Below are 26080 nucleotides of genomic sequence, written 5' to 3'. Positions count from 1 at the left end.
TGTCTTTGCATCCCTTGGCTGCTTTCCTAGATACTACTGTACTTCCTCGTTGCCTCATCCATGCCCATCATTTCCTCTTATATAGTCAGGAATTAATTTGGCTCACGGGGATCAAACACCTATCAGACTCTTTGCCTTTAACTGTTCAGATCCAATCTACCAGCCCCAAGCAAGAAAAAGAATAGATAAAATACTGAAAAATATCCACCCAGACTGGTAACTGATTGCTTACTCAGGCCATTGACTATTTTGTTGCTTATTCACAAGTCCAAGATGAATGATTTGTGAGAGGAATTAATTAATTGGTGATTTCCCAGACTGTAGATTAAGTCAGACCAGTATCATCTATTGATAAGTAATACTAAGTCATATAGGGTTCCTGTACAGAGGGCAATGTTGGAATCCCAAGAAAACTGATTTTAGATATGTGTATCTCAAGTGTTTTGTAGCTCTGGCTTCTCAAATTACTGTACTTGTCCTTTCTGATCAAGGGATCTTTACTTTGGGTAAGGAAGCCAAATATTTTCTCTCAGATAATTTAGTTAGCAGGCACTGTTTGGAAGAGTGGGACAACATGTCCCAAACTCCCTCTGTTAGTTTCAACTTTAGCAAATGGAAAAAAAAAAAAAATCTTAAGAAGTCTGTTTCATGAATGATTACAGGAATAAAACCCAAAGTATTCCATAATTCAAAATGAGATAAATCCAAAATCTTAAACCAACAATCTGTAAACCCTTTTAATGTATAACTGGACCCACCCCCACAAACTCCATGTTGGTGAAAGCAAAGAAAAATAAATTTTCCTAGCATCACGGGAGAGACTTGTATCTGGCACTAGAACAGGGTTACAGCTCTGAGTTGTTACAGGAAGCAACTTCATGCTAAAACTTTTTGTTCTTTTTTAATGTATTTTTTTTTTAAATAGGGAAAGAACCCTGCTAACATCTACTTTCACATACCTAAAATTGCAACACCAAAGGGTGCAGGAGACACAGATACTGTGAATAAGGAAGTATAATATTCAAGTATATGAGGAAGTATCACAAATGGCCACAGAGAAATATATATATATTTATATCTATAATACTGTATCAAACAGATGGAAAGGGAGCGTGAAACTGGTAGTGTGGACACAAATCTAGCTGATCAACTGACATTCTAATCAGACATGAGTCCATCCTAATGAAAGTGCCTCATTCCTAAGAGATGCACTTTTAAACTGCTTCCTCAACCACAGCTCAAATGCTTCGTAACTATTTTTAATTAGTTAAATAATTTATTGGATTGACTTATACTCTGATATAATTATCCAGGTCCCAAATGTTAATAACTTAACTGAATCTTCCTTCCCATTTATACAAAATAACGCTTAAAAAAAAAACCAAAAAACTTATTTCTTACATGCTCTTTCCTTCCTGCAATCAGACTCCTTGATTTAATGTAACCTGTAATAAGTTAAAATGGGCAGCTTTTATCTTTTCACCCAGCAACAGAATAGTAGAATGAGCAGCTTGGATTTCAACAAGGCCTTTCAGAATGTATGGATAGCCTTCAGGCACATGAAAGGTAAAAATGCAATTTTTAAAATAATAATACTCCATGCAAAACAGAGCAGAGCAAAAATAATGGTCCAATTGTACTCATGTAAAGCCAGTGTCTTCCTGTTGCAAATGGAAATCAAGTCAATTTCTGCATATACTATTCATTGTTTTTTATAAAATTGTAACAATTACTACAGTTTGGGAATGAGATTATTTTTTTTATGGTTTGTAAAGAATGAATATAACACCTGCTCAGAGCCCACTCCTGCCAAGAGCTCATGCCTAAATATTATTACTTCGATGCTAAACGAGAAATATTCACAAACCCTGCTTAGCGAGTGCAGCAGTGACATCCTCGGCCAAAGTGGCAAGCTGAGGGGATTCAAGCAGGTTGATGCTTCCAGAAGAGGAGACATTGCTGAGTCGTCGGGGGGATGCCACGCTGGATCTGCCTGGGGACTGCGTAATGATCTCAGCTCCGTGGTCCACACGGGCCTTCGCATGCTCTCTGAAGTTCAACTTCTGGCTGTCGATCTGTTCAAGACAAGCACCAGTCCTTGTTACCTCAAGTGTCTTCACTGGCCTCTGGACTTTTCACCGTGTCTCAGAGCTCTGCCATTCCTACTTCCTACCTCTCTAGTCTTTTATCTGTGACCCATTCTGATGAGGAGCATTTCAGAATAATTAAAAAACAGAAGACAGGATCAGCTCACAACCTTGGTTCTTACCTTGACGTTACCACCTCCAGGGACATGGTGAGCGTTGTCCAGTGAGCCGACTTTAGCTTGGGCCTTTTCTTTGAAATCCAGTTTTACACTCTCAATTTTCACACGCCCACCACCTGTGAGAGAAGAAAGGCTTTTAAGTGCTTTGCTACAATAACATCTTCCTACTTGTGGTGCTTATTTCCCCAAAATGATTACAGTAGATAGATCATTATAAAACACAGACTTAATTTACTAGTTTTTAAATCATGGATGTGAAAGGAATTTTTTAGAATTTCTAGTCCGTACCATTTGTCCCATATCACCCAAGGTAATGACATTCTTTTTGTACTATTATATGGCTTGACCTATGTATTAATATCTTTTTCTTCTAAGCTGAATTGAAGCTAAATTATCTGATTTCTAGACAAATTTCCAATGCACTTATCTATTTTGAAACTTATCATGTCTACCCTTGCTTTTCAACTAATAAATTCTTCTTCATAATCTACCATGTCTAACATAAAATATCAGAGGGGCTTTTCTTATCTGTATAATAAAAATTCTAAAAAGAACACAGTGAAAATATCCTATTTCGTCCTTTCTAAAACTTGGAACGTTTAATCTCTTACTCTTATTGGAGTAAATTAAATTGAAATGAAGATTTTTATTCTTTTTAATGGTAATAGGTCACTTTTCCAAAAAAAAAAAAAGCCTAAAAAACTAAACTATTAGGTTAGAAATGGTACACATATGGGTAATATATTCATTTGTATGTTTTCAACATTGATAGCTTGACTGATGAAATTGAAGTTGGAAGCTAAGTTGTTTATTACCAGTGAGCGTTGAGAGTTTCCCATTAGCATTAGCAGATGGAGTGATAGGAAGAGGACTTTAGGAAATCCCACTCTTGTACAGATGGCATAGGACCAATCTGACACTGATTTTGATCTGATAATGTGGAGACAGTTTTGACCACATCATTTCCTTAAATGCTAATTAGCCTGAAGCTTGAGGATCTGCTGATCATTGAGAATGCAGAGTGGTGCCCCTATCTCTGCATGTCTTTCCCAGCTTGTAATTGCAGGGAGTTCAATCCTGGTAGGTTCCCACTGTCCTTTAGCCTGTCCTTGAGCACCTCTGAGGACCTGCTGATGTCTTTGACTTGAAAAGAAGCTAAATTAGACCCCTGTACCTCTCCAACTGAGATTTGCTTTCACTTTCATTTTCTTTTTCTTTCTTTCTTTTTTTTTTTTAAAGATTTTATTTATTTATTTGACAGACAGAGATCACAAGTAGGCAGCGAGGCAGGCAGAGAGATCGGGGGTGGGGGGAGCTGGCTCCCGGCGGAGCAGAGAGCCTGATGTGGGGCTCAATCCCAGGACTCTGAGATCATGACCTGAGCCGAAGGCAGAGGCTTTAACCCACTGAGCCACCCAGGCGCCCCTTCACTTTCATTTTCAATCTGGTTTTGGGTGTGTGCATTTCTTTGGAAGCCCAGTGGTAAATGACATGACCATCTACTATTATAACTGCGTCTTTTTTAGGATTTTGACTTGGGAGAAACATGGGGAAGATTTTTCAGTTTTGGACTCTTGATGCTTTTGTATTTCTGGAGATCAAAAAGAAGGCCTGTTAAGTCTTCATAGACTTAGACCTTGTGGTATTTTTCTCATATGATACCCAGACATTTATATTGATACCCAACTACCTGGCCAGGGGCCCCTTGAAATTATGTGGTATTATTAGGTTACATTTAAAAAATATATCCATTCAATCTTCTCCTGAAGCTTTAGGATGTGCACAGTGTTATTTAACTTGTGTTTATAGGAGACATGTACTTGTCCTCCCGCCAAAATATGCATTATTGTAGGAAGTGTTATTTTTCCAACATTTCTCCTAGCCACATGGGTCTCATGTGTTGGTTGTGATGGGATTAGGGTGATTCATAAAACATATTTATCTTGGTTAGAGGCTGGAGGATGTTGAGTTTCAACTTGAAGAGATCAAATTTCTTGCAATCTTTTTACTCTTTTGTTACCACTAATAGAAATGGCCTTTGCAAGCTTTCTTTTATGATTATATGTTGGACAGAGTTATAATCCTGTTAAACTTTTTATTGAAATCTATTTTGAGGGAGAGGAAAAAAAACATAATATTGACCCAAAATGTATTCAGAAAAGGAAGCTTGAGAAATATGTTTTTATGGAAATCCTACTAGAAATTTTTATGTAACTGTGAGAGAAACCCATTTGTATTCACAGATCTATGTCTTTGGCTCTGAAGAATTCTGGCATCCACCAGGAGCACTAATTATGAAGGACTATAATCTTTATCAAGCTCCATATGTCCTAAAGTTGGGCTTCCACATGTTGAACTGCTTCCTTTATTTTCTCCTTAGATACTCCACATTCCAAAGTAACTTTGTGAAAAGCTTGCCATTGTCAAGGATCATTGTGTTAACACTTCCTTAAGAGTTTAGTCATCTGATTCAGTTCTTATAAAAGAAAGATCTAGATTTAGAAATAGGTGGGAGTCCATGACAATAGTCTTTTATGACCAATAAATCTTACATAGACTACTTCTTTAATTATGTCACATTTTCCTGCACAAGAGTCCAGTTGAATTTGGCTAATGGAATACTGACTGTCTAAATTAAAGAATCTTATATTTTCATTTGCATTTTGGAGGAAAATAGGCAGTATGGCCAAATATTTCAGTCATACTGTTGACACAGCAGTACAGAGTCAACTAAGTTTGTAAGCTTGAGTTATAGAGAGCAGAACTGTGAAGATACGCAGTATGAGACCATGTCCGGGCCACCAAAGGAATGGCAGAGAAGCTAATTCCAGGGTAATGGTTCTGAAATTAATATTGGAGATTATTGAGGAACATCTACAAAAAGACATGACACTAATTGACCTGAAAACTGGACCTGGGTACTTGGATGTTTCTCATTTTCTCCCCTGCTTGCCTTTTCTGCTTCAACAAGCTGTTCCAAGGACGAGCCTTGAGATAATGATGTGGTGTTGAGAACACCTACACAGGATGCATGACTAAACCCAGTTAAGGCCTCTTCAATAGACTTTTAAGATTTGGTAGGTGGGTGTGAGGATCCATCTTACTGCTACCCAAGAGAAGTCTAATATGTAAAGTTCCCTTTTACTTATTAAAACTGCCACCTACAAACCGGAATGGCCTGCCTCTTTCTTTGGTTTCCCCCCATCTTCTGAGTACATGGGCCAGTTTCAGATTATACCCTCTCAAGAGGGTTGTGAACCAATAGAGATTCCATATATGTCTTTTCTAACTCCTTGACTTGTTTTATCAACACCCTTTGTCAAAGTGAAACCTGACTTCTAAACATGTTTCCAATGCATTTATCCATTTTGAAACTTAGCCTATCTCCCTTTATTTTTCAACTAATAAATTCTTCTTAATGATCTTTTTCTTGGTTAGAGATCTTTTTGGCTCGATTGTTCTTATACTTTGTTTCTGATAACATTTGAGGCAGTAATTAATGGGAATAACCTATTACCTGGTTTAATTAAGACATCAAGCATAGCAAAGGCCTCCTCCTGTCCTTCTATAACTCAATGGTATCTATTGTGTCAAAATAATTTCAAGAAAATAACAAATTTGACAGTTGTCCATTATTTAAATACACATGAAGGTAGAATTTAGCAAAAATATATAATAATGGTACTCAGAAAAATGACTCATAATATGTTAGATTTACACTTTAAAGAGGAAAAAATCCCCAACAAGTATGAATGTAAATTGTACTCTAGAGCACTAGTCCTATACGATATTCTAGAAAAACAAGAGGCCAATAGTTAAATAAGCTGGTACAAGCACTGTGTCAAGTGATGGGTCATTTAAGCACTGCGTTCTGCTGAGGATTTATAATGCTTATTGATCTACTGTAGGATCTGAGAAATTTAGCAGATAAATATTTTCATCGCTTTGCTTAAACACAATCCTTCCTTCACATATGTAGACAAAATATTTCATGAAAAATCTTTGGAAATGCTGCTTTCAATCCATGTAATTATGTATAAATACATGGCCCAAGGTATTTTATAAACCATATATTTCAAAAGAGTTCCAATAAGCATGTTGAGTACGTAGGGATAAATGCATTTATATACCTTTAATTTTGAACCTGTCCTATGATATGTGGCCTCCTTGTGATAATTGAATTTATTTGTCCAAATGAAGATGCCTTAAAGTTTCTCCCTTAAGTTTCCATTAGTAAAAGCATGAATTTTCAGGATTTTGAGACTTTTTCCAGTTAGGTATTTTAAAACAAAAAAATTTGCTTGTTGATTTCTTGAGCAATTTAATATTTCCTCAACTACCAAGAAGTATTTATTTACCTGGCCTGTGGCGGATGTTCTTCAGAGAGCCACATTTAGATGTCACATGGCTTAGGTCTATCTTCTTGGTAACAATCTGCACCTGTATGAACCACAAAAATTACGCTTAACATGGTTTAGACATGGACAAGTCCCCAAGCTCATACATAAAATCCAGAAACATACCCATACTCACAACACACAACAACACAGAAACCCAAACTGAAGTACACACACACACACACACACACACACACACACACACAGGAAAACATAACCTCCCAGTGTCCTCCCACATTTGGTTGGAAAGAAGGACCAAAATGAAAGAAAATCCTAGAACAGAAGATTTTTTTTTAGTAGAAAAGAGATCATGCCACAAGAGGATAGAAACACCTGGATTAATAAGGCAAGCTTCCACTCACAGAATGAAGCCACACCATGTTAAACATTTCCATAAGCAAAAAGCCAAGTGAAGAAATGAATTACTCTTTAAAAAATGATTTTTACATAAAAGTGACCAACATTGCTCATAGATACAAGAAGACCAGCATTGCTTTTAGATTTAAGAAGAAGAAAGCTCAAAGCTTTTCTAAAACGGTCATGTCTTGCCTAAATGGAATTTTTCTTATCTACCAAATTGTAAAATAACATTTTTTTTTTCTTGTGTTAGAAACAGTGCTTTTCTGATTGTGGTCCATTTTCCAATGTGTCAGAAGTACAAGAGTATTACTGAATTGGAAATGGGGCCATGGAATCTGCATATTTGAATAAGTGATTCTTCTCTAGAGGAAAGTCTGACAACTGTTTTGGAGGTTGGAAGATCCCCTACCTACTTTAAGATTGTTATCTCAATTTATCCTTTGCCACCCAGCTGTTTTGGCCAGTAGGGCCTGCAGGAGAGGATAGGGGCTGTCCTCTGACACCCTCCAGGTATTTCCTAGGACTGAGACTGCTTCTGCGAGACTACCACACAGTTTGCACTTATAGTCAGGACACAAGGAGGAGGGCCACCATGTCAATGTAAATACTGATCCTGAGGCTAAGCTCAGCATCCTTAAGGAGCCTAGCAACATTTGCTATGGACTTTCGATGACAATGACATTTTCAGGCTCAGTGGAACTACTCCGAGCAACAGGTGACAGGTCCTGGTAGAAGGCACTGGCTTGTCATCTCTTTCATTGCTTGACTGTATCTCTGCCTAGCTGAGGAGCAAGGAGACAAGAGTTATTAAACAGGCAAGAATTCTGGACTTGACACTCTTGAGTCACAGATGCCCAGAATCTGAATTTTAGGTGACAAGGATCTGTAGAATAGAGTCAGCCTCAGTCACCTTTAATATTCGTATTGTGTAATGAACCATGCTTCCTTTACCTTGAGTTTGCCTGTTTCAGCTCTGCCTCAACTAGGTTTGAGAAACATGGATTCTTCTTTCCCTTCCTCTCAAAAGATATTATTTCCATTCAATTCAAGACACAGGAAAAAAAAATCCCATCAAGACCAAGTTTATACTGCGACTTGAGTCTTTTCACTTTGAATGACAGATGAACTGTGCTTCACTAGTTTTGAATTATTTCAAATGATATCCTAACTCTCATGAATAGTGATGTACAAAAGATTGACATTACACCCTTTGGGTACTTTCATGTATGTCAGTCTTTGCCTCAAGAGTAACTGAAATGGAGCTATAAAAGTGTGTGCCCAGCTGATGTTTGCAGGGGAGTAGAGACAACATGAGGAAGAACCTTGAAGTCAAAGGCCAGCAAACAAAATTGGCAAGTGAGGTGTGTTTGCCATCCTCCTGAAAGACATGATGCGGTCCCGTAAGATTTTATTCCTCAACTGAAAGCAAGAAATTTGCTGATAATCTTTCAGGGAAGGATGGGAAGCCCACCAGCAAAAATGCAAGGGTGACAAGCTCCCAGACCAGGGGACTTGTGGAGCAGCAATAAGTAGGAGGTGTGTATTGTGAGAGAGGCAGGAAAAGTAGATAGGGGGCTGGCTGTGTAGATGGCTCCAGACAATCAAGACAGCTTTCTCATAGAAACTTCTACTTACATTTCCGCCCCCAGCAGAATGTTTGATGTTATCCTTGGAACCACATCGGGACTGAACCTTGCTAAAATCAATCTTCTTGTTTAAAATCCTAACCTAAAAGGAATTGGAGGTAACTTTACTGTGCATTTTTCTTTTAATATGCTTGGCATAGGGAGCCAGAAAGGGTTGGTGCCAAGGAGGCTCCAAAATTCCTTCCACCCACATAATCATTTAAGAGGAAAAAAAACTAATACTGGAATTGAAGAACAGATCTATCATTTAATATGAGCCCCTAGTCCCCTAAGCCCCCAAGGGCCAAATGCTCAAGAACTTTAGATATCTAAGTTATAGGCAGGTGTAACCTGGAAACAAGAAAAGAAAAATAAAAGTTGTATCATCTGTGACTGGGAGGCTTCTGATATTGTGGGCAACATTGGGACTCAGTTTCCACTCTATGGAAGGTCTAATAGTGTAGTTCAGTGTAGTTCTTGTCCTACCCCTGTTCAATCCTACAGTGTCAACCATCACAGTTATAAATCACCTGGTACGCTTGATTGTATTATTGGTCCGCATAATACAGGTGAGGTTCATGACTGGTTGGGCTGAATGCCATAGATGGGCTTCTCATTCATCCAGCAGAATACTTGCTTTCCCAAGAGGGTCAACAAAGAGGCTCAGGGCCTCCTGAAAGTCTTTTCTCTGACAGCTGCTCATACACAGCCATAATACTTGGATGGTTGGTGCCAAAGCATTCTTTCCATTATTTCTGAGGGGAGCAAATCAAGGACTGCTAGTTAACTGACTTACAGTAGGTCATGTAGAGGTAGTCCAGGCCTTAGCTAGGTCCAAGAGATTTGAGGTTAGGTGTTTTATTTCTGTTTTCAGGAAGTTCAGTATTCATCTCGAAGACAGTAGCAAATCTAAATCTAGATAGATATTATTCTGGTGTAATGTAATGTGCAAAGTAATAGTTCTTGTTGCATTTTCCCATGTGTCTTAAAGTTTGCATGTTTTGGAGGGCACATGAGGATGTAGCATGGAAAGAAAGGTTTACTTTTGTTGTTTGTTTGCTTTATTTTATTTTGGCTACTTCAACTCGTCTCCCTTTATTCCCTCAATAGCTAAAGAGAAATTATGTTTTCAATTTTTTGTCCTCTTTCAAAAAATGTTTGTCCTCTTTAAAAAAAAAAAACTAACTAAATAAATATATCTAGATATACAGCCATCTCCAAGAATGGTATCCCATCTCTTGGTGTTTGCCAAAAAGAATAAAAAATTCAAGATGACATTGAATCCTGACTATTTTTAACCAAAAGCTTAAATTGCTGTGCCTGCCTGCCACTGATAAGAGAGCTTGTCGCTTACAGGGAAATATCATTGACAGCTGTCATTGGCAGCCCAAGGGAAAGGCCTCTTGTCAAAATCTGAAGTCATAAAATATGATGATTGGGTCATTCTTTTGGGCATGATAAAAATCCCAATTTAAAAAGAAATGGGGGACTATCACAGAGTCTATATCTAACAATAAATGTAGTGACATGCTAAGAGTTTCACATAAAATGTAGATGCCAGTAACTTTAAGTTAATAAGGTCATTACATTTAAAGCCTCTAGATAAATAATTTTTAGAAAGCCAATGACTTCATTATTTCAAATAATAATACTTTTAATTATCTTCCTTGAGTGTCTATTTTGGCCATGAAATAGAATTCATCTAAGGCATTTTTCCTAATCCTTGGGGATATATAGGGCCTCATATTTCATTTGCAAATTTTATTTTAGAGATCATTAGAGTACCAATCAAGTGACTCATTACCCAGTGATCAAAAGCTAAATGTTAAATCTGATTCACTTGTTGCAAAAATGGAAATTCCAAATTCAGTTGCATGAATCTGTTTGACTCTAACATTTAATCAACTGGCAATTTTTATGATTTCTAAAACAAATGATTCAAACTCCAAGGGGGCACACTGCCAGCATTACTTAGAGACAATTTAAAATTTAAAATCCTAAAACTTAAAGGCTGCCTTGTGTTGATTTTCCCAAGATTTTCTAGAGAATCATAGATTTTCTAGCAAAACAATTAGCTGGCCTTTTTCGATGGGACCTACATCTGTTTAATCATAATGTGAAACAGACCTTTGACATGGGTTAATGGCATATTCTTTATATATTTCCATATTTGCAATAGCTTCAGAGTATATTGCCTTTGTTTCAAATAAGGTAGAGCATGACATTTAGCATTTTGCTTGATGGTTGAATAGACAGAAATGAAATCACTTTGGGCACTGAATGCTTGATGCTCAGTAAGATTTATGATCTAGCCTGACAACTTGCACCTAAGCACTTATCTAATCTGTGTGATGCACATTTATGCTTTAGCAAAATTATGAAACACTTCATGCCAAAGATCTCTGGGGTTATTTACCAATAATTAACACCTTAAAGAGTTAATTCTACAAATGCCAGCCATCCTCAGAAACTATTCATAAGACAGAAAAATAGATGGTTGCTATGAAGGACAAAATTTTATTCCAGATTACTATTATTTTTTTTAAGTCAGAGAGTCAAGTTTTTAACTCTCTGTGCTCAATGGATGAGTCTAAATAAAAATGACTTTTTGGGGGAAGAAAGTTCCATTGAGCTTTGTCTTCCTATATGTCAAGAGAAAATTATTTTAACATCTCAGAGATGGTCTAGAAAAAAAATACAACAAACCTTTATTTGATGAACTAATTTTCTATATTCATGTTATGGAGGGAAAATATTTGAATAATCATTATCCAAGGATAACTCTAAACCACATTTTCTTCTTGTTAATTTCAACTAAAAGTTTTAGTTGCACTATTAATGCAAAATGGGGTGATTTGAAAGTGTGTGACAATCTTTCCTTCTGTATTCAGAGTGGAAGGGAAAAATGTATTATTTCAATGAAATGATTCATCTTTCTAAAGCTCTGCCTTGTTCAAAATTCTCCCAAAGTCTCTATTTCCTATTAAATGCATCAAAACTTCTTAGGTAGGCAACCAGGGTTCTCAGAAATTTTGATTTTTTGAGCGCTCTTCTCAAAACTTTACATTTTGGCCAGACTTTACATACATCATCAACTAGAGATTAATTGGAAATGTGAAATGTAAAATGAAAGAAAATGCAACCCTAATTTATAACTTTTAGTAAAACAATTTATAAACCATTAGTTGGAAATGGGAAATGTAAAATGAAAGAAAATGCAATCTTAATTTATAACGTTTAGTAAAACAATTTATAAACCAGAGGCATTCATTACAGGGTCAACTTATATTTCTTAAGCAATGGGATTTTGATTTTGTTTTGTTTTGTTTTTGATTTGACACTCTCTGATGCTGCTTTCTTTATCAAAAGACCCACATGTCAGCTGAAGATAGCAAGATATGGAGAGTAACTGGGGTCCAGAAGTTTGGATTCTGGTCTTGGTTCTCCTACGAGATAGTGCTAGGCTCTACAGGCATGCTCTAGGTATGAACCTCAGTTGCTGTAAATTTCTTTCTTCTTTATCCAGTGTTGTTTAGAAAGAATGTCTTTTTTTTTTTTTTTTTTTTCTTTTTAAAGGGTAGTAGTGGCCCGTAACCCTTCAACTTTATCGAAGATTTTTTCCTTTGGCTTTACATCATTTTCCAGGAGTGCTTAAATGAAGCCTTTCTTCATCCTTGCATTATAAAAACACTTCTCTCTCTCTCCCCCAAATATTTCCCATTCCATAGCATTCAGTTTTAATGAAAACTATTTATCCATCCTATATAGAGTCCTGAGATATCATATACTAAAACAAACAAACAAAAAAATATGACCACATCAGATATTTTTGAAGAATGAAAGTTCTCTGGAATAGATGATGTTTTTCAAAGATTAATCTGTTAACAACCCTGTGCCCAGATTAAAATGCATAAAAACTTTATAGTCTATTTCAAATTTTAAATAACCTTGCCTATACTGATCAATAACTTCTTCAAAACTCAATGGATCAAATACAAGCAATAAATAGAGTACACATTTAAATGGAAATAACACTTCATGTCAAAACATACAATTCCACAGAGCGGTAAAGGAAAAAGATAAATTGGAGGACCCATTAAGGGGTCAGACAAATTTTTCTATGCAGGCTATGCCACACAGCACAGAAAAGGGAACCACATTAAAAACCTCAAGGTGAATAAATCGTGCTGAAAAGTTTGTAAAGAATTGTTTGGTGGAATAGACATTGAGTTTAGGCATTGGCCTCATTGTTAAACATTGGCATTACATTTTTTTCTTTAGTTTAAATTTTTTAAGAAATTTTAAGGAATAGAGGACCAAGCATAAAGGCAATGACTTTTAAAGAGTTTGTTCAGTTGTTTGAAAACAACCTGAGATTCAAGGTTGTTCCCAAGTTCTTGCTTGGCTTGTAAATGAACAGCAAACAAAAAAAAAAAGGTCTCCAGGAGTGCCTGGGTGGCTCAATCATTAAGCGTCTGCCTTAAGCTCAGGTTGGGGGATCAAGCTCCCTGCTCAACGGGAAGCCTGTTCTCCCTCTCCCACTCTCACTGTTTGTGTTCCCTCTCTTGCTGTGTCTCTCTCTCTCTCTCTCTGTCAAATAAATAAATAAATAAGTAAATAAATAAAATCTTTTAAAAAAAAGAGGAGGACGCTATAGGTCTCAGCTTTGTAAACCTAAAATAGTAATTATTTTCATAGTTTTTTAAAAAATAATGTGTTGCGACGACGTGGATGGAACTAGAGGGTATCATGCTTAGCGAAATAAGTCAATCAGAGAAAGACAACTATCATATGATCTCCCTGATATGAGGGAGAGGAGATGCAACATGGGGTGTTAAGGGGGTAGGAGAAGAGTAAATGAAACAAGATGGGATTGGGAGGGAGACAAACCATAAGTGACTCTTAATCTCACAAAACAAACTGAGGGTTGCTGGGGGGAGGGGGGTTGGGAGAGGGGGGGTGGGGTTATGGACATTGGGGAGGGTATGTGCTATGGTGAGTGCTGTGAAGTGTGTAAACCGGGCGTTTCACAGACCTGTACCCCTGGGGATAAAAATATATATTTATAAAAAATAAAATTAAAAAAAATAATTAATGTTTATAAAGCTTAGCTCCAAAACTTTTCATTACCCTACAAATGATACTTGAATTATAGTTCGATACTTGAATTATAGTTTGACAGGCTATGTCTTTATGTCTTACATAAAGACAGGGCCCATGATATCAAGGAGCTTTTCTTTTGAGACAATATTGACTTTCTCTCTCTCTCTCTCTCTCTCTCTCTCTCGCACACACACACACACATACAACCTTGTCAATACAATATAATGCATTTCAGTGAACAGCTTTCCTTCATGCTGGATTGACAATATTTTAAAGTTCATGGGATATTTTATTACTTTTCTTATTTAGCACTTATTTTAGCCCAATGAGATGGAAAGAAATGGCTTGGAAAGAACTTAAAAATTACACTAGGGCAAGGCACTAGGGGAAGATGGAAAATGAAAAAAAAAAAAAAAAAAAAGTCATTCCTTTCCTGCATAGATGGTAGAGACCATGTCTTGTCTTGTTCCCCTTTTGTCACATAGTATGCAACAGGAGCTTAGTAAATATTTGACAAAATGATATCCATGTGAATGAGAAATGAATCTAAATATGTTTCAGTTCTCTTTCAGTTTATAATTTTATAAATTTACTTCTACGTTTCTAGCACTCAGTAGATCCTTCATTGTGGTGGCCATCATAATTTTATATAATGAGAAAAAAAGTTTCAGTATAATTTATTACTTGCCTCCAGCATTAACTCCATTTTCTCCTTGAATATAAAACTCAAAGCAACTTATTCAAATTAGATGAGAAAGGCCTAAAAAAGTCTCAAGATAATGCCTAAAACTTTATAAGATAATATAAAAAAATTCTCTACATTTCACTCATTTCATTCCCTCATTCCTCTCTTAATGCTCCCTCTTTCCCAATTACATTCCTCTTACTTCAGAAGCACTGAGTTTTTATTCAAGTTCAGCTTGCCCTCTGTGGTACAAATAATTAAGGAATCTATCAGACTAACTAAATGAATATTTTCAATGAGCTCTAATGTAAAAATACTATCATACTCTAAGTAGAACCATGAATTTGAGAGCTTAAAGTGACCTCACGGTTTGCTTAAATGAGACATTGCTATATTATGATGGTGCCAATACATTAAATGAGATGGTACTATAGAAGTGGATTTTGTTGTTCCTATTCTTTTTTTTTAAAGATATTATTTATTTATTTGACAGAGAGAGAGAGAGATCACAAGTAGACAGAGAGGCAAGCAGAGAGAAAGGGGAAAGCAAGCTCCCCACTGAGCAGAGAGCCTGATGAGGGACTCGATGCTAGGACCCTGAGATCATGACCTGAGCCGAAGGCAGAGACTTAACCCACTGAGCCACCCAGGTGCCCCTTGTTGTTCCTATTCTTATACAGGTATGAAAACTAAGGACCAGAGATGTCAGTATCTAAGGTCACATAATGAAAAACCTGGGCTTGGAACTCAGCCCTTATACCCTCGTCTAATATTCTTTTAGCCAAAATTCACTATAGTCCAAACATGGGAAGTTTCTTTGGGTCATAACTGTAATGGCACCAAGCATTCCCACTCATTAAGTCCATGCATATGGTGTTCCACCACATTCATTTAACTTTCAGTCAACAAATATTTATTGAGCACCTACTATGTATTGGACCCTGAGGAAAGGATTGACCTCATCCTTAATTTCATCAAGTTTATAGTGTAGTAGGTGAGGCAAGATAGACATTAAATAACTAATTATATAATGGGATACTAAATTACAAGTGTGGTGAGAAGCACTGTCTACACCATGCAAAGTATTTCAGATTGAGAAAAGAACAGATGCAGGGAGATCAGTTAAAAAACTTAACAACTACTGCAGGGACACAGACAAGAGAAAATGGATCCTGTGCTAGAGTAGTGCAGAGCAGACTAAGAGAAATGGGTGGATTTAAGAGCTGTTCTGGACACAGAACCATTAGCACTTCATGATGGCCAGGGTATGGGATGAGGACAGGGAGATGAAAAGATGACTCTTAGGTTTTTGACTTGGCAAAGTCCTATTATTTGAATAGGTATAAAGATATTTAAAAAGAATCATTTAACTTGAACTTTCCACTCTCAAATATCTACATGGCATCAGCCACATTGATGCTTCTGGTGTTCCTAAAACATGCCAGGTCTGCTTCCAACCCAGGGCTTCTGCATGTGCAGTTTTCCCTGCCTGAAATTCTCTCCCCCAGTTATCTACGTGGTTCAGCAGTTCCTTAAAATATTCCAATTATCACCTTCTTGATACTTTTCTAGTCATTCTATCAAGACATGCCATCTCTTCTCCACATATTTTAAATCTCTTCCTTGATTTGTTGTTGCCTTTCTCACTTTGTGACATATTTTTTCCTATATAATATTTTATGACTTGTTTTTCTTCCTACAATGTAAATTCTACAAAGGTAGGAATTTCAAAAATTTTTGTCTGTCTTGTTCGTTGTTATATTCTCAGTATCCAGAACACAGTATGGAACATAGTGGGTACTCAATAAATACCTGTTGAATAAATAATGAGTAAAATGAATGTATAACTTTGACTTTCTGGAATTATTGAGGAAATACAAGAAAACATCATTTATTTTAAAGATGCCAAGGTAGATTTTAAAATTAATATTTCATTGTATGTCCTTGATATTATCTATGGGAATTTGGAAGTTGGTGTCTATACTCTATTTAAAAGATTGATTTTTAGAATTATTTTAAAAAATAATCTGCCAGTTGTAGGACAATAAGATAATGATAAGAATACAACAAAATGTTCCAAATTTAATAGTCTCTACTTTTCAGTAGGATATTACTCTAACACATTATTTGCATTAAATTATTTCACATAAATATTATAAAGGATCAAAACCCTTACATTTCAATCCTGATGTGATAAAACCTCAGTGTGGGAGGTGTGGGAGGGAATATTAAATAAAGTGTTCCATCTTCATGTTTTGCAACCAAAGTTAAAGCAAACAAACAATAACTAAGGTACATTAAATTGCATACTTTGTAGAAAAGTGATTCTTCATTAAATACAAAATTATAGAACTTGAATTTATAGCTCTGACTTTAAAGGATGTTATTAGAAGCTGTATATGCAAGGTGTGGGTACTATAAGGATTTTTGTTTCTTTGTGAAAATGTGAAATTTAGACTATGAGAAGCTGAATATCTCTGATATCCAATGTTCCTTAATTCAATGGATTGATATAGAAGTGAGGGATAGAAGATAGATTATTTTATTTCTAGAATGTGAGGATATACTTCAAAGGTCCTAGTCTAATGGATTTATCTAAATCCATTTTCTGCTAGGCAGAAAGATGCTATGGCAACACTGACTGGGAAGATAATAGATTGACAAATTCTGTAAGATTCTTTATATAAAAGAGAAGTACTGTTCTCTTCTTGAACAGGAGTGACTTGCTTGAAGAAGCCACCATCTTTTAGTTCACCTGATCTAAAATGACTGACTGCTCCATGAATAAAGAAGTATATAACTTACAGGGCAAGCAATCAAATCCACAGGCACTGCCTTGCAGAGATCATGACCTATGTAATAACCATCCTATCCAACAACTATAAATGGAAACAGCCTTTGTGAAACCAATAACTTTCAACTATGACAAGAGTATACAAAAATTGTGGTTTGTATACTGATCTTCATAAGACTGATGGAGAAAAAAAAAAGATTTATTAAAGCACATAAAAGTAATCTACATAAATCAAAGCACCTATAAAAAAGCCCATGCATTGATAGAAAAGGTAAGAAGTATTATTCACTGAGTTCTGCCTAATTTTTTTATGCTATGCATTTAGAGAAATTTTTTTCCTACTTTTGTTTATATCAATCAGGTGTGTTCTTAAAAAGCTAACACTACTTATTCTAAAATTTAGATTGAGATTTGACATAAAATAGGGAGCTAACTATATTGAAATAGTTTTAAATTAATACACTTACTAAGACAGCCTTACCCGAGCCTTGAGTTAAATTAACCAAGGTCACTATCTACAGTGAATCTAAGATTGCATATGTTCTTTCCAGTAGAATGAATTTGTGCTTTAGCAGAAAAGATTAACTTTATTGCTTTCTGTAAAGCTCCTCATGTTGTCATCTCTTTTATCTCTTCCATTAGGCATTGATTTGCCTCACTGAACTGAGCCACAAAGTTAAGTCTCTCTTCTAACACAAAATCAGACCTTTAATAGAGGTGATGATCACTGTGAGCATACAACATATACATATGGAAGAGCAGTAAATGCTCCAATTGAAGCAAATAATAAGGTTTGCCAACTTGGAAAGCTGTTGAACTTCCAAGACATATATAGTTTTTATTATATATTTCCCCTCCCAATTCTTAGTGATTGCACAAACAGCAATAATATAGCTTTTAAAATTAAATTATTCACACACAATCTAACCACTCTGGATTTTATAACAACAGAGCCCGTGTAGAAGAATTAAGGTTACATCTATAAATTTGCTCCCTTGTGTATCAATAAGAATTGTGTGACTATTTTTCTCAATATCTACAGACTGCCTATCTCTATTACAAAACTTGCCTCCTACAATAAGTACTGCTATTGTCCTGTCCTCGTCATTGATTCTGAGTTGACCACTGTCATTCCAACATCCTAGGATTATCCAGTTTATAGTTGGGAACGACGTGCCAGCAGCTTCAGTTTTGCCAACAGACTGTGGTTAGGCATCCTTAATCAGAGAACAAGGGTCTTGAGCATATCATCTTGACAATTTCTAAGAAGCTTTAACATAAAAATTTTTCCTAGTCATTCTTTGAAGTGGAAACTCTAACAATCCAGTCAAAACCTGCAGTTTAACATGTACAGAAAAAGAATCTTGCCTTCCTTCTTGTGTTTGAGGCTTTTAACGGGAAAACGTTAAAGTGGTAAGTGATATATTTTTCCTACAAAGACAGTTCAACTGCAGTGCATCTCAATCTCCCAATTCATTTCCCCCTCTAATTTAAACATATTATGCCATCTATCACAAAATAGAGGCAAATATCTTCCTTCCTTCTGTTTCCTATCTTAGTGTGGAAATACCTCCTGGTTCTCCAACAAAAGTCACTTCATAACTCCTCTGCTGTAGATTTTTTCCCAAGTCATTTGCAGTTGAGATAGGATAATTTTTCAGCAGGTTAAATACTCACCTTATGAAAGAAGAGATGTTCTTCAAATGACACTGTGAGTTTAAGGCTGTTTCTGTTCTGTAATTTTTGTGTCATTTGTCTTTATTAGTTCTTAATTACCACAATCTCTAAGGCAGTTTTAGTTGAGTTCAAAAGAATAAGGCATCTTTATGTCAGTTTTATGAATTACTGAGTATAGCAGAAGTCAAGTGAAATTAGACATAAAAATATTTATAGATATGGTAAAGAACCAGAAAGAAAAAGAAGTATTCCTATTTTTTTGGATTGGTTTAACCTTAGCGATTCTGGCAAAGCTCAGGCTAAAACCATTCTTCATGCCTCTCTACGTTGAGGAGTCATTTGAATAGGACCAAATAGTATAGAATTTTCATGTCAAATTATATCAATAATTATTCTGTTTTAGTTGAATTTTCTTTTTGGTTTCAAGAAAATGTTTGAGATAAATTATGTTCCCTTGTGATTCTATGAAGAAACATATTATTTTCAGTATCAGTATTTTCTGGACTATAAGCCAGTAAACCCCACATTTAAATAAGGAAAATACTACATACAAGGACATTTATAGAAAGAGAATGGATTTTAAATGTAAATAATAGTTACACCCTTTTAAGAGGTATCTCATCAAAAATTAAAATGATAAACTTTCAAGTTGGCACTAAATTGATTTTATTCAACTTAGTCTGTCATTTTTATATAAATAAAACAATGTTTTATTTATATAAAAATATTTTATATTTGGATATTTCCAAAAGGGCACCAATATTTCATTCTCTTGGATCTGCAAAACTCTGAGGAATGCAAGAGCAATATGAGATTTATGAAATCACAGGATCAAATTTGACAGAATTAGTTTTTTGTTTTGTTTTGCTTAAAAAGATTTCTTGTAGCTCATATTTTAGTAACATTTTTTATGAAAAAGCATTTGTCTATGACTTTATTATTACAGAACGTTAGTCATTCCACAAAGGGCATATGGACCACCACCACCACCCTCTGCTTCCCCCAATTCCTTTGGTGAGTTTTTCGTAACTCCTTGGGCTTTCTTGAACAGAATCACAGAGAGACAGCAAAGAAGTTTGTTGCTAAAGGAAGAAGCAATGCTGAATTTTTGTTTCAGCAGTGAGTAGGAGTCTTTGATAGCTTCATATTTTGGCAAGATCTTTCTTCTAAACCTTCCTGAAAATACATTTTCTTTGGCATGAAAGAGGGACACCAAAAAACAGTGACAGAAAATATAAGATAGACAACAAAGAGTGGCAGAAAAGAACACTGTAGTTAAAAGAAAGTCTTTCGGGAATGTTGAGAGGTTATCACAAGTTTGTTGATATACAAAGGAAATTATTACTTTCTTTCTTCTTTCTCTCAAGATGGGTGTTTTATCTCTTTAGTGATAAGAAAAGGCAAATGATCCCAAAGGCAGATCAATATCACAAAGGAAATACAAAATGGTATTTGTATTATCTCCTTCCAAGCTAGTTGCTTTATCTAAACACACAGTGTAGAAGCAAGGTTGAGGTCAAGGCAAAATTCAAAGGCTCCTGGTTGGCAAAAAAATGTGAATGTTTGTACTGGAGCTGAAGTTAAGAATTAATAGGTAGAGCTTTACTAATAACCCTCTTCAATACAATTAATCTTAAGGAGAAGTTCTAATCCCTATAATTTGATTCATCAGAACTATTCAGAACTATCTATTATCAACATGAATGTCCACCCTTTACAATTTTTAAACATGAGTTGCCAGAGAAGAAATCTGGTGAACCATGTTGATCTGGGAGTGAACATGGGGAAATGGGAGAAGATATCATAGAAAATCAATGAAGAAAGGAAGGAGATAAAAGCAAAATCACTAAAAGATCTTCAAATGAGATCACAGTCAGGATCTAAACTACAACAGTCAAATTCGTATCAGAAATGTAAGTTTAATCTCTTATGCTAAAAGTCCACAGTGCAATAGACACATTCAGAAAAGATCGGCTAGGCAATCAATGGAAAGATTCTCCTATATGGGGAAATCAAATTTACCCGATAACCAGACGGAATGGATATGTCATGTGATTTTCATTATATTTTATAAGCCAGCTTTCTCAGACGAGATCCAAATTCTTGGCAATGAATCATAACCAGTAACATTTTAACACCTCCAACCCCCTTTCACGGTAAGAACTGTTCGTTTATAATGTGAGGAAGGGGATTTTAGTGGGATTTTACTTCTGACAGCAAGTATGTTGCTCATGTGATTCTTACCTGCCCCCCTTTAGGCTGGTATTTGATGTTGTCTGTCGATCCGATTTTGGATTTGACATTCTTCAGGTCTGGCAGTGGTTGGTTAATGAGCCGAAGCTGCTTCGGAGTAGCGGGAGATTTTGGAGGAGTACGTATGATGGCAACTTTCTTCTCACTGGGCACCAAGATGGCAGATTTAGGGGTTCCTGGTGTGTGAGGGGTCCTGGGGTAGCTTGGGGTTCCAGGAGTGCCTGGCGTGCGTGAAGAATAGCTTGGTGGGGTGCCAGGAGTGATGGCAGTTGATCCAGGGGTAGTGGGTGTGGAAGTTCCACTCTTTCCTGCCCTGCGAATCGGCTCTGACCCTATATAAACGAACAAAACCAAACCAAACTAACACCGCAGCATCAGAAAATTCTTGAGACATCCTCTTCCCTCAGGTTGTTAGAACTCACAATACATGAACTTTTTAAAGAGTTTAGAAGATTTGCAGATTACAACAATGCCCCAAAAGGTGAAAGTTCCTTTTTTTTAGGCTTATAACCTGGTGACATTTTTGAACATGCATTGCTATCAGTGCAAACAAAGAACTTGGGTTTTCTTGATTTATTCTTCTTACTTCTCATTACGAAGGCATCAGAATTTTTTATCCTAGTGGGATCATTAAGGCATGTAGATCTGCTGTAAGTTGGCAGAAGAGTCTGCCCTTCACATTCTATGTGGGTTAGTATTTACTAAAGATTTCCTTGAATGATGTGTGGATCACTTGCTCTTTTGTGCAACAAGTTCATTCCAAGATTCAGGTAGACATACAACTGTGTACTGCTAGCAATAATTTTGACCTGCGTACAAAGTCATTTATTAAAATGTATTTCAACATTACCATTTCAGCTTATATTGAAGAACGCTGTGAGTTACAAATGTGTTTACTAAAATCTACGCAATTACATCAGACATTGTTCTACAGTATCATGTATTTCTTTTTTATGGAAATTTGGCTCAGCTCTTAATACAAAAAATATCTATTTCTCTTCTTAGAAAAATGGGACTTTTTAAAAAAGATTTTATTTATTTGACAGAGAGAGATCACAAGCAGGCAGAGAGGCAGACAGAGAGAGGGGGAAGCAGGCTCCCCACCGAGCAAAGAGCCTGATTCGGGGCTTGATCCCAGGACCCTGAGATCATGACCCGAGCCGATGGCAGAGGATTAACCCACTGAGCCACCCAGGTGCCCCCAGAAAAATGGGATGTTTTAATAACATAATCACAGTGAATCTTGTGCCTGATTGTTTTCTCTCTTTTTTTTTTTTTTAAAGATTTTATTTATTTATTTGAGAAAGAGACAGTGAGAGAGAGCATGAGCAAGGAGACGGTCAGAGGGAGAAGCAGACTCCCCGTGGAGCTGGGAGCCCGATGCGGGACTCGATCCCGGAACTCCAGGATCATGACCTGAGCTGAAGGCAGTCGTCCAACCAACTGAGCCACCCAGGCGTCCCCTGATTGTTTTCTCTTATATTTTCATTACTAGTTTGCAGTTTGGAGTCAAATTAATAACCCCCCCCCCCCACCACTGTCACTTATACAGGCTATTGTGAGATGCATTTCTTTGCCTCAACTTGACTTTAGGGTCATCTTATTATTTAACTTCTTCCTCCTATTTTCCTATATTATATTTCTTTCGTATTAACTTTGTAACTGTGTGTTTGAATGCCATTTCAAATACTTTTTTGAAAGTGTAACACTATAGATGAGACTACACCACCTTACAGATTTCAAAGCCCTTTTGTGAATACCAAACATTTGATGACCAACATACACAGTAGTTAGAGACAGCTCTTATCGTTCCTAATTTAAGAATGAGGACATTGAGTCTCATTTACCCAGATGATACTAAATTCTAAGCCACATTACGATATTTAGTTTCTTAGCCTTAAAAATCTTTTGCTTAAAATAACACATTGTTTTTAATAATAGGGCACTTATTTACATTATTTACACTTATTATTCAAATTCCTTCACTTTTTTGGGTATTTTACAGGAAGGGCATGAATTTTACGTTTTATTACTAAGTATGTATACTTTGTAGGATCAATAAATCTTCTAGAAATTTTGTAGAGGATAAAGGTATAACTAATTAACTTTTAAATCAATGAAGTGGAAGGGATCTTTGAGTCATTGGTGTGGGAAGTTCTTCCTGAGAAAGGGGATAATTAATCTTTGCTGAAATAATTACAAAAAGTGAGCTCAAGAGAGCTTCATAGATAATTATAATCTACAGGCAATATTTATTTACCCATTGGTCTGGGTTCAGTCTCCTGAAGGAACAGAATTATTTCACTTCTTTCAGTGAACAGTTTTTACGTATGAAGTGAAAGTTGCCCTGTGTCCTTTGTTTGTTTTTTTTTTTTTAACGTAAGGGCAAACGATAGGTAGACTCCTCAACCAACAATATGAAATTGGATATAAGACGACTATGCAATAAATTAGTGTGTATTCTATGATTTTTATCACTTTCCACAAAAAGGATATTTCGAGACCAGGATGATACAGCCACATCCAACTTCCTTCGTATATAGTTTGTTTTTGGACTGAGTTTTTGATGTTCAAGTCAGTCACTGTGTCCTTCAGAAAAATCTCTTCAGGGGCGCCTGGGTGGCACAGTGGGTTAAAACCTCTGCCTTCGGCTCTGGTCATGATCCCAGGGTCCTGGGATCGAGCCCCACATCGGGCTCTCTGCTCAGCGGGGAGCCTGCTTCCCCCTCTCTCTCTCTGCCTGCCTCTCTGCCTACTTGTGCTCTCTCTCTGTCAAATAAATAAATAACATCATTAAAAAAAAAAAAGAAAAATCTCTTCAGAAACTTCATTTCTTCCTTAAATGTTTTCATCTTGACATTAGTGTCATGATGATGAAGGTGATGAAGTCATATTAATATTAATAAGAATATTAATATTCTTATTAATATTATAAGCTCAGGTCTTTTGGGGAACAGGATATTCTCTCTGTTATTTGTCACTGTACCTAACACTGATGCCTTTCATGGGACCTGAACACAGTAGAAGTTCAACATATTTTCTTTTTTAATAGTACAAATTGGATTCAGAATTTATCTGTGTGTTGAGGTGTTTTTTTACTTCATGGAGACTAAGCTGAAGCAATATTCTGCATGTGCATAACAAGTTTCCTTAAAAGAAATAAAATTTTTTAAAGTAAGTGTCATTTCTATACTCATAGAAAATGGCGTTAAACTTCAGAAAACTAAGGAATGAAGGTTTTTTTTGTGTTACATCTGAAGAATGAAGAAAAACCAAAAGCATTAAGCCCTAACACCACTGTTCAACAGATACAATCAATTTTTAGTGTAATAAATTGTATTCTTGTCTTCAAAACGACAAAGTTGAGCATTTCCTATTTGTTCCAAAACCGAGTTAAATCTGAATTAATAAAACAATTTAAAAAATATTTATGAAAAATACATATTCACGAATTACTTTGTTAAGCTTATTAATCTTGGTTCTTACTAATCTTGTCAACTCCTCAATGACAATGCCTTTCTCTCCACTTGGGCTAACTGCCTAGCTTTGTTTCTCTCAGCGCTTTTCAATAGCTGCACAAAATGCCATGACATGTCTATGTGCAGTTACAGAGATGATGGGCAAACGGGAGGAGGCATATTGCTTGCTCTTCTAGTTGTCCTTATGCTTTTTAGTTATTGCTAGATAGAGAGAAAATAAACCCTATGCCCTGAGATTATCAGAGTATGATTTATGTTCATTACCGCATAATAAAATACATTATGCTTATGAACATGAGTTAGAAAGTCAAAATAGAATTGGTTCAGAAATAAAAACAATTTGTATGCAGATGCACTTTAAAAGGCAGAGCATAGTGGTTTGAAGATGTGGATTTATGGATAAAATGCCATTTTGCTTCCATAACCACAAATAGAAGCATAATTCAAAGTTAGTTATCTGAACAGCTTCTATATTACTGATGCCCAATTCCAACTCCATATATTTGGAGTTAAGGTCTTTTCTCAAGAGATTACTCTCTTAAATGCCTTCTTTGCTAGTTTGTTTGAATATTTTCATTATGAAAGAGTTTAGTGATTTTAAAGTATTCCTGGCACGTATTTCAAAGAGTGTTAATTTTTCATGAAACTAAGTGGTGTGTAGGTCACAACTGCTCTAAATACAATAAACACTTTCACTTTAGGCAAAAAACATGCTTTAAGTGCCATACAAAATAGTCACATTTGAAGTGGGCCAATTATTATTAAATGTTTTAAGAATTAAGTGGTAAAATCAACTATAATAAGATAGTAGTTGCAATTTCTACCATTTTTAATGGATTTTAAATGACAGAGATTATATTTTCCAAGCGATTCTACATAGCAGTTTTCTAGTACTATTTCTTCCAAATAAATATAAAGAAGATATTAAGAGGTCAGGTCGTGAAGTTATCAGTGGGCTGTAAACCAAATTCAACCACTTTCTATCTTAGTAGCATTGGACAAGTTACTCTCTTTTTTCTTATCAGTAGATTTAATGAGGTTATTAATACCTAACCATCAGCACTGTTATTTAAATTGAATGAAAAATGTGTCTTCAGATTTTAGCATCTATATGTGCTCAATAAATGGTAACTATCCTTGTTGTAATAGAAACATGTTTATGAAAATAATTTGAATCCATGCTTTAACTAGATAATCTTGGTAGTAACACAACTCTTGAGTGGGTAATGATTGGAACATTTTTGTATTTTTTATTTAAACTGTGATAACTGCCAACCAGTTCATTACGGGACATCAATCAAAGGAAACTAAAACTATTGCTCTGAACATGTTATGTGTAAACCCTCATTGGAATGCAAATTCTTAACAAATTGAGCAGAATCTGAGGTTTTGATTATTGGGTCTCCAGTAAGATTTTAGGACTTGGATTCCTAAGAAGGGT

The 26080-nt window shown here is 35.8% G+C and overlaps 1 protein-coding gene across 3 annotated transcripts in view; it reads right to left on the bottom strand.

The window, feature by feature from the left end:
- Nucleotides 1–616: 616 nt before the first annotated feature.
- Nucleotides 617–26080, bottom strand: part of LOC111142856 (microtubule associated protein 2) — a 285884-nt gene continuing 260420 nt past the window's right edge. For all 3 annotated transcript variants that reach the window (XM_022496216.1, XM_022496225.1, XM_022496234.1), the window contains 5 exons: nt 21152–21492; nt 8659–8751; nt 6625–6706; nt 2270–2382; nt 617–2075 (listed from right to left, as the gene is read on the bottom strand). In XM_022496216.1, coding sequence (XP_022351924.1) covers nt 1860–2075; nt 2270–2382; nt 6625–6706; nt 8659–8751; nt 21152–21492 — 845 coding nt within the window. In that variant the 3' untranslated portion in view covers nt 617–1859. The remainder of the gene's footprint in view (nt 2076–2269; nt 2383–6624; nt 6707–8658; nt 8752–21151; nt 21493–26080) is intronic.

This window comes from Enhydra lutris, unplaced genomic scaffold (genome assembly GCF_002288905.1).
Source record: "Enhydra lutris kenyoni isolate GAN:26980312 unplaced genomic scaffold, ASM228890v2 scaffoldscaffold1, whole genome shotgun sequence".
Lineage (NCBI taxonomy): Eukaryota > Metazoa > Chordata > Mammalia > Carnivora > Mustelidae > Enhydra > Enhydra lutris.
This window is presented reverse-complemented; position numbering and strand designations above follow the sequence as displayed.